At 33.1% G+C, this 10,110-nt stretch overlaps 2 protein-coding genes across 2 annotated transcripts in view; one reads left to right on the top strand and one right to left on the bottom strand.

The window, feature by feature from the left end:
* The window catches only part of LOC106792815 (myosin heavy chain, muscle), a gene marked incomplete at both ends in the record, with an annotated part of 15,672 nt that extends 6,266 nt beyond the window's left edge, over nucleotides 1–9,406 (top strand). Inside the window, 8 exon segments of the mRNA XM_014759337.1 lie at nucleotides 135–418; nucleotides 1,568–1,646; nucleotides 2,207–2,936; nucleotides 3,330–3,691; nucleotides 4,518–4,913; nucleotides 5,047–5,391; nucleotides 5,850–6,098; nucleotides 8,916–9,406. Of these exon segments, the coding sequence (XP_014614823.1) occupies nucleotides 135–418; nucleotides 1,568–1,646; nucleotides 2,207–2,936; nucleotides 3,330–3,691; nucleotides 4,518–4,913; nucleotides 5,047–5,391; nucleotides 5,850–6,098; nucleotides 8,916–8,999 (2,529 nt within the window).
* Nucleotides 9,407–9,890: 484 nt separating this feature from the next.
* LOC106792814 (cytochrome b5-related protein) overlaps nucleotides 9,891–10,110 on the bottom strand; it is a gene marked incomplete at its 5' end in the record, with an annotated part of 4,926 nt that continues 4,706 nt past the window's right edge. The window contains one exon of the mRNA XM_014759336.1: nucleotides 9,891–9,918. Coding sequence (XP_014614822.1) covers nucleotides 9,891–9,918 — 28 coding nt within the window. The remainder of the gene's footprint in view (nucleotides 9,919–10,110) is intronic.

The raw sequence follows: 10,110 nt of genomic DNA, 5'->3' as shown, positions 1-10,110 counted from the left end.
GGTTTCGTATTCCGGTTCAGTCAGTTCCGCGTTTCAATTTTGTTGGTCACGAATCGTACGTAAATAAAAACGATCGTACGTGTATAGAAAATTGGATCAAGATAAACTTAATTCGTGTAATTTGTGAAAAACAGATCGAAGCGGAACGCGGTGCACGTGGCAAAGCAGAAAAACAACGCAGCGACCTTGCACGAGAATTGGAAGAACTTGGCGAACGTCTCGAGGAAGCTGGCGGTGCTACCTCGGCACAAATCGAATTGAACAAGAAGAGAGAAGCCGAACTTAGCAAATTGAGGAGAGACCTTGAAGAAGCTAACATCCAACATGAAGCTTCACTCGCTAGCTTGCGTAAGAAGCACAACGATGCAGTTGCCGAAATGGGAGAACAAATTGATACGCTTAACAAGTTGAAGGCTAGGTAAGAATGATACAATGATGCGCCATGGGATTTAACAATTATTTACAGATAAAACAATACGACTTCGTAATATAACGCGTTCATGATATTTCTATTAATTTTTTTCTTTTTTTTTTCCCCCTCCTATAATTCGAGCCCCTCATACAAAAAACACAACAACGCGTTATCCAATAAAATTAGAACAATTTCTTTCGCATTTAAAAATTACATTTCTACTTTAATTCACAAATTAAAATGATTGTTTTAATCGCGTTATCGTGAAGTTTTTATATTTCGTTATTATTTATTTTATTATATTATGTTATTGTCAATTATTTGGATAATGATTAAACAAGATATTGGTTTTTCTTTATAAGAGAGACATATTTTATCACATTGAGTAAAATATGAACCACTTTATAAATTAAAAACAACGATCGATAAATAATAGACGATACATAATATGACAAAGAATTTAGAAATTCTAATAGAATTCATTTTATGGTTTCTATTTCGAACGCGAATTATTGTCAACGTTAGTAGTAACTTTAAGTTTTTGATAGGGCCGAAAAGGGCCGCCATGACATCCACGCCGAGCTGAATAATTCTCGTGCCTCGACGGATCAAGTTTCTAGGGAGAAGGTACATTTAGAAAAAAAAAAGAAAAAAAAAACAACAAAATCCGCAACGAGATATATGTCTGTGCTAATAACCGCGTGAACAATTGTTTTTCATCTGTTTTTTTTATTTTTTTCATTCTTTTCGTGTTATCCTCGTACATTATCTTTCAGAAATTCCAAAGTAAAAGGAAAAGGAATGTTTAAGTGTATTGTTTACCTCGAATAATTGTTTACGATGCACGACGAACGAACGAACGTTTATAATCCTTACAATTATCAAAAACAGAATTAGGTATTCCTGAGTAAGTTAATCGTAGAATTAACTGGACATATGAAATATATTTAAACAGTAGCCCTTTAAAAAAAGGCAAAAACAAAAGCCCATAATCCGAGTAACAATGAGGATTGTTCAGTCGATCCAACGATTGACTTTTTGTTACAATATTTACCAATTTTTGTATAATTAATACGTATTGATTTTTTGTTCACACAATATTAACTAAATCCTCCAATATTGTTTGTTCCAAATCTTGTCGATAATCGAAAATAGGACCGAAAAAGAAAAGGTACAATACTTCAGCGAGTTGAACGACCTACGTGCCACGGTTGATCACCTGAGTAACGAAAAGGTAATGTCACCCACACCCATTTTGTGATCCCGAAATAATATTTTCCAGCGCATAAATGAATGCGCACTAACGCAATAAATAACAGCTTTGCCGAGCAGCTGCTTACAAGGAGGACGGAAAATATGGAAGGGAATGGTGGTACACACCATCATATAGGATGATTGAAATCGTTTGAGTGAGTTTCATTTGAGAGAACCTCGGATGCATTATGCTTGTTTACGCATTAACATTGCTTGCTTTTTACTTATTATAATGAATAGTTTAGTATATATATTAAACCTTTAGTGTGTGTTAGAGGTTAGGTCAACTAGATCCCAAATATTTCTTTGTACATTCATTACATTTATTTTATTTTGCAAAAGAAAAAAGACCAAAAGACAGATTTAAAGATTTTTTAAATTGAAAAGTATAGAATTGTCGAAATATATTGTATGGGATCAAATTGATGACACCGTACGCGTTTTTATGTGAAATAATGGCACACACGTTAAAGGGATTAACAGTTTTTCAATGAAAAAAATGAATTGTACGATATATATAAAACATAAACATTTGAACAGGCTGCCCAAGAAAAGATCGTTAAACAATTGCAACACCAATTGAACGAGACCTCAGGCAAATTGGAAGAAGTTAATCGTACATTGAACGATTTCGATGCTGCTAAGAAGAAATTGTCGATCGAGAACAGCGACTTGTTGCGCCAATTGGAGGAAGCTGAATCTCAGGTTAGCCAATTGTCGAAGATCAAGATCTCGTTGACGACACAATTGGAAGATACGAAGAGGCTTGCCGATGAGGAATCACGAGAACGTGCCACGCTTCTCGGCAAATTCCGTAATTTGGAACACGACTTGGATAACATTCGCGAACAAGTTGAGGAAGAGGCCGAAGGCAAGGCTGATCTTCAAAGACAATTGAGCAAGGCCAATGCCGAGGCACAATTGTGGCGTACGAAATACGAATCCGAAGGTGTTGCCAGAGCCGAAGAACTCGAAGAAGCCAAAAGAAAATTACAAGCACGTCTTGCAGAAGCTGAGGAAACAATTGAATCGTTGAATCAAAAGGTCATTGCCCTTGAAAAAACGAAACAGAGGCTGTCGACCGAAGTCGAGGATCTTCAAATCGAAGTTGACCGCGCTACTGCCATTGCCAATGCCGCTGAAAAGAAACAGAAAGCTTTCGACAAGATCATTGGTGAATGGAAACTCAAAGTTGACGATCTGGCTGCTGAATTGGATGCCAGTCAAAAGGAATGCCGTAATTACAGTACCGAACTCTTCAGGCTCAGAGGTAAATTATTCTTATTATTATTCTATTTTGTATTTTAACCCTTAACTGTTCCGAAATTATTTCAATTTTACTTTCCCAACAAGTCCAAGTTATTTTTCATATCAAAAGAAACTATGAACACTATATACATTATAAACATATTTTAAAAATCAAATATAGACAAGATTTATATTTATATATTTTAATTGAAAAAAAAATGTATATTGTTATATATTCAGGATAAAAGGATAACAATAATATGATTTACATATAATAACACACATAACTTATTACTAATACATATAATAATAAAATAATAAATTAGTTCTTGACATTCCGTTAACGGGTTAATACAAAATTCTACTTTTATACCCCCCTGTCCCTTACAAATAAATAAATATTATATTTATTCAGGTGCTTACGAGGAGAGCCAAGAACAATTGGAAGCTGTACGTCGTGAGAACAAGAACCTTGCCGATGAGGTGAAAGATCTTTTGGATCAAATAGGCGAAGGTGGACGTAACATTCACGAAATCGAAAAGGCAAGGAAACGTTTGGAAGCTGAGAAGGATGAATTGCAAGCAGCATTGGAGGAAGCTGAGGCGGCATTGGAACAAGAAGAAAATAAGGTGCTCAGAAGCCAATTGGAATTGAGCCAAGTTAGACAAGAAATTGATCGTCGCATTCAAGAGAAGGAAGAAGAATTCGAGAACACGAGGAAGAATCATCAACGAGCTCTTGATTCAATGCAAGCTTCCCTCGAAGCAGAAGCTAAGGTATGTGTAAATTGGGAATAGAAATGAAAAGAAATTAGAACTCAATTGAATGGTCGAAAAAGAACAAAAAAAAAAGACAAGGGAAATTCTTTTGGCGGGTTTTAAAACAGTGAAGTTAAATGCGACCGAAAAATTGGACACCACGAAGTTGTCGATGATATTTACGATGCGCGGGAAAAACGATTTTAAATTTTTACGACATGAATTAATTCGTAAATATAAATAAATTAGATTGTACATATTTTAATTAAAACCTTTATCAATGGTATTTAATAATCTTCGCATTTTATTTTATCATATTATCGTATTTTCGACAAATGTAGAGTATTATATTGATACGCGAGATAATTGAAGTTATTTTTTGAGGTTATTTAGGTTATGTTCGTTTTGGTACGTTAAAGAAGTATAATTTCTTACGTGCGTACATAAGTATACACACTAGTTTCTTTTTTTTTTATTTCATTTGATATATAAGTAACACATAACCACGAACAAATATTTTCATCTGAATTGGACAAAAATTCCTTGTTTACTTTTGAAATAAAAGAGTGTCAATAGGTGTGATAAATAAGAATAAAAAAGATATTTATGTAAAAATAATTCGAATCTATCTTCTCATTGACTAAAAATTCAATTTACTTACAATATCTGTGTTAATTAATAATTGATTAATTATTTCAAATAATCGAAGAAAAATTTGCAAATAAATTCAGGATTCTATTTCACAATTGGCCAAATATAAAAATCGGTTTTTTTTTTAGCACACAAGGGACGCGATTACAATTTCTTAAAATAAAAATACAAACCTGTTGTCGTTAATTTACAGGGCAAAGCCGAGGCACTTCGCATGAAGAAGAAATTGGAAGCTGACATCAATGAATTAGAAATAGCATTGGATCATGCAAACAAAGCTAACGCCGAGGCTCAGAAAAATATCAAGAGATATCAGCAACAATTGAAGGACGTGCAAACAGCTTTGGAGGAGGAACAACGTGCACGCGACGAAGCTAGAGAATTACTTGGTATTTCTGAACGTCGTGCTAATGCATTACAAAATGAACTCGAGGAAAGTCGTACGCTATTGGAACAAGCCGATCGCGGCCGTAGACAAGCTGAACAAGAATTGGCCGATTGTCACGAACAATTGAACGACCTCAGCGCTCAGAACGCATCAATCTCAGCTGCCAAGAGGAAACTCGAAGCTGAATTGCAGACCCTCCATGTAAGTAACGAAACATTTAATTGTTCATTTGAACAATTCGAACAATTTGAACAACTTTAACCGCTGAGAAGACAATATTTCATTGTTTTAATTCTTTCGTTTTGTTTTGTTTGTTTTTGTTTGGTTTCTTTAGTCTGATCTTGACGAACTTCTGAACGAAGCCAAGAACTCTGAAGAAAAAGCTAAGAAGGCAATGGTAGATGCCGCCCGATTGGCCGACGAGCTTAGAGCCGAACAAGATCACGCTCAAACCCAAGAGAAACTTCGCAAAGCTTTGGAGACACAGATCAAGGAACTCCAAGTTCGTCTTGACGAAGCTGAAGCTAACGCATTGAAGGGTGGCAAGAAGGCCATACAGAAATTGGAACAACGCGTACGCGAATTGGAGAACGAACTTGATGGCGAACAAAGGAGACACGCTGATGCTCAAAAGAACCTTCGCAAATCTGAACGACGCATCAAGGAACTTAGCTTCCAGGTACGGTTATATAGTTTTATCAATTTGTATGACAAGTTACCAAAGAAATACCGAAATTGGATAATGTCAAGATTCACCAAGGTGAATGTCAACATATACCAAATATTTTGATGAAAGACCGAACATTTAGGTTTATCCTTAAACATTAATATTTCGGATATATACCAACCGATCAGGTGAATCTTAACGTTATCCAATTTAACCCTAACGTATATTGAATGCCAAAATAGTTCAATGTTTTGAAATCAAATGGATGAAAAATAGATTTTGTATATAAATTCATAGATATTTATATTTAATAATAAATTTGATCGGGAAACTTTTTGTTAACATCCTGTATAATAAGCTACACGTATATAATAATTAAATCCAATGATTCGTAATGTGACTTTGTTGTTGTTGTTGGTTAACCAAAATACTTTATGGGTTTTTTTCTGTTCTCATTTCATTTCGTTTAGGCCGACGAGGATCGTAAGAATCACGAGCGCATGCAAGACCTAGTTGACAAGCTTCAGCAGAAGATAAAGACGTACAAGAGGCAGATCGAGGAAGCCGAAGAAATTGCCGCATTGAATCTTGCCAAGTTCCGCAAAGCTCAGCAAGAACTCGAGGAAGCTGAAGAAAGAGCCGACTTGGCTGAACAAGCTATCACCAAATTCCGCACTAAAGGTCGCGGTGGAAGTGCTGCACGCGGATTGAGCCCAGCGGTAAGCACAATTATTTCATTACTTTATTTCATTATCTTCCATCATTTTATTTTCCTATCATTTCCAATATTTCCCTTATACAACGAACTTCATAATATATATACCCCCGAAATAAAAAAAAAAAAAAACAACACGCGACTGCATTTCTCATGAGATCCTTTTAGATTGGCGAACAAAAAGAAAGAAACAAAACAAAACACAAAAAGAATCCGAAATCAAAGAATTCAGTCCACTACTTTCCTTCCTCTCTTATACCCATAGACCAGGGGGGGGTACTCAACCATTTTACATCGCGGATCCCCGTATACACCCTCGTTCGTTTGTTAAATCAAACAGGGCCCCTTCCCCACCTCAAACTTGTGGAAAACAATAGGCGTATTTTAAAGCGGAGAATTGTTGTGGTGGGGTTTAATGACAAGTGGCTGGCAAATGAATATTCTAACGATTACAAAATGATAATGATGAAGAATAAATAAATAACAATATGTAAAATCCCCATTAAAGATTAAAACGTAATCAGGAGAAGGCTGCTACTGCATTCGATAATTATTTGTTGAGCCACTTGTGCAGTGTCCCGCATTTTGCCGCAGGTTGAGTATGACCGTCATAGAACCCCCCGACCCCCAACCCCCGGGACTTTCGGTTGTTTTTAGGTTTCCTCGCGTCCCCCTGCACCCCCCCGACAATTCTACAAAATGTTTTCTCTTAAAACGATCATTAATCTGATTGAAACGACAAAATATATTATATCTTTAATTCTGTGTCCCTGTATAGCCGCAACAGAAGGCCCGCAAGGCGCCTTCCGCGATGGAGTAAAAACACTGCGTTGCTGGTCCATGTAAGTCCAGTTGTGAACCACAAGATAGTAAAAAAGTTCTATCTTTTCTTCTCGCCAATAAAAATAATTAATTGGGAGAAAAGAAAACAAACAACGAGATTAAACGTTTTTATAAATGTTTACTTTTTTTTCTTATTCTTTTTTTTTTTGTTTGATTTTATACGTCAAACATTAAACGCACAACTAGACCAAAACTAGAATTAAATGTTCAAAAAATAGTACGAATTTTTACTAAGAAAACACCCCCAATCCGCCATCGTCTCTTCACCCCCCATATCAACATCATCATTTTTCTTTGTGGTATTCCCAACCCCCGTGATCCTGTTGTTCTCGATATATAACATTCACTATCGGCAAATAGCTATTAGATTTCTTCGTTATTAACTTCGTTATTAATATTAAATCCCTCCTCCTGACTTATCTTATTTTTTTTAGTTTTTTTTTCGTGACATTATAATAGTAATAATAATAATGTCATAAATGTTTTTTTGAAGGTGTAGAATAGAAAAAAACAAAAAAGGAAAGAGTTTTTTCTTCGTTTTTTCTTTTTGATTTTTTGTTTTATTAGAAACGATGCTAAAACAGAAACAAACAAACAAACAAAAACATTGAGGTTATGTTAATGATTTGTCCAAGTTTTTTATTTCCAATATGTCCGTGTTCATAGTCTTAGTAACACATAATCATAATCATAATAATAATAATAATAATAATAATAATAATAATAATAATAATAATAATAATTGTTAAATAATACATAGTTGTTATATTGATGTATTATGCAAAAAGGAGATTGGGACATCCTCCTTTGTGATATAAGATTTGAATTGAATTTGAATTGAATTATCTTCTTCTTTTTTGTTTGTTTATTTTTTTATATATATATATATATATATATATATTTTTTTGTATTCTTTCTGTGTCTTCGTTGAGTGGTCTGTCTCATAGTTATAGCATTAATTAATTAATTAATTAATTAATGACGTTGGAAAGGAGATATAACGCAACTGCACAAAAAAACGTGCAATAACTGAGGTGACCATAAAAATATTATTATTTTTTAAAAGTACATCATTAATGGTCTTAATTAATTGTTTAAATGTAATCCAATAAACGTGAAGAAATTATTTTAACAAAAATATTATTATACATACATATAAAGATAATACATATCTAATTTACAAAACAATTTTCAAAACATCAAAACTAAAAGTTCTATGCAAGAACACGGGGAATTTGGGGCGGGGGGGGGGAGTCTTTTAAAATCATAATCAAATATTTGTTATTGTTTTTTCGTTGCAAAATTACTTTTACACAATCTAAATTGTAAAAATGAATAATGTGTTATCTGAACCATATACGAAAGATAATTATTGAACAATCTAAAGGAAAAAAAAAAGAAAGTAACTTATGAAAGAATCTTTCGTATAAGACAAAAAAAAAAGAAAAGAAAAAAAAAAATTGAAAAGAGTTGCGAACAAACTTTAAAAAAAAAAAAAAGAAAGAAACCAAATGGTCACCTTAGCCACGAAGTATCCCTTTTCCCTTTTGAAATAATTTATTAATTCGTATGAAAAAAAGAATATATATAAAAAATGAAAAATAATAAAAACCAAAAAAAAAATGCAAAGAAAGACTTGTGTGATATTATAAAAAAACAATAGAATACAAATAAGATTCGTGAATTGTTTTTAAATTGGTTCATTTTCATTGTGACAATAATACGTGTGCGTATAAAGAATTTTCACTTCAAATTATAGAACCCCCTTCCCCCTTCACCCTCAACGATTTTCAAATGCACTTTACCATTAAAAAAAAAAAAAAACAAAAAAGGGTTCAACGTAAGAACGAATACGATTTAACCAAACGCGAAAAAATATTTATTTGAAGTGGAAAATCTTTTCATAAAAATCATTTTATTTTTTTTTATCATTATTATTATAACAATAATTAATTGTTGTCTTGTTTTTTTCTTACAGCCACACCGACCTGCGTTCAAGCCCCAGTTCGATGGTTCCGCATTCCCACCACGCTTCGACCTACAGCCAGATGGTGATTTGTAAAGATCGATGAAGAATTATTAATTAACCCAAGAAAACAAACGAACAAATAAACGAACAACAACAAACAACAACAACAATTAAATCGTCCATACAAATTTTTATCGCAAAACTCAAAGAGAGAACAACAAAATGATGATCGAGTACGTGAGAACAATTTATTAACCCATGATAATTAAATGGCGTCGTCGTCTTCGTCTCACTGTTTTATTTTTAAAATAAAATATAATCAATCAATGAATTAATTAATAAATAATAATAACAAATTTCTATATTAGAATCATATTATTCGTTATATTTAAATACACGCGCCCGTGTGTTGTGCAATATTTCAAAATCAATCATATTGGAAGATAAATTTATTAAACGATAATATTGTTTATTTAAATAAAATTCAATTAAAACAACAACAACAACAAAAAAATAAATAACAACACGACCGTTGAATTTAAGAAAAAAAAAAAGGCTCTGCGGCGGGACGGGAGAGGGGGGGGGTTGAAATAAATCAATCAGAAATTATTTTGAATATAATTAATCATACTCGAAACATTTAAAAAAAAAAAAAAGAAACACACACAAAAGAACATAATTATAAAAATAAATAAATATATATATAAATAAAAAAAAAAAATGAAGATCTAGTTACTTCGAGCTGTGAGGGGTCGAGGAATGGAGAGAATGAGAATGAGTGTGAGAGAAAGAGAGAGAGAGAGAGATAAATGCACGCGTGAAAGAGTGAGAGAGAAAGAGAATAAGAAAAAAAGGAACTTGCGAACTTAAAAAAAGCATTGAGAGACGCGTGAGACCCAACGAAGAGATATTTCTGTTATATTTACATATACTTATATATATATACATACATACATACATACATATAAATACGTACGTGCATTATTACATAAAAACAGCTCTTACAATGCATCTTATGATATGTTAAAAACAAAAACAAACAAACACATATCACTTAAATGTACAACCAAAAAGCAACGACAGTATAAAAAATAAACCCCCATGAGTAAGTCAGTAAAAAAACAAGATAATTAATAAAGATTTCTTAAAATGGGATGTGTCTCAAGGTTAACGAGAATATAATACAAAATTCTATATATATATA

The sequence above is a fragment of the Polistes canadensis genome, unplaced genomic scaffold, assembly GCF_001313835.1.
Source record: "Polistes canadensis isolate GaletaPanama2010 unplaced genomic scaffold, ASM131383v1 scaffold_738, whole genome shotgun sequence".
NCBI lineage: Eukaryota > Metazoa > Arthropoda > Insecta > Hymenoptera > Vespidae > Polistes > Polistes canadensis.
The sequence above is the reverse complement of the archived record's forward strand: the minus strand, read 5'-3'. Positions and strand labels throughout refer to the sequence as shown.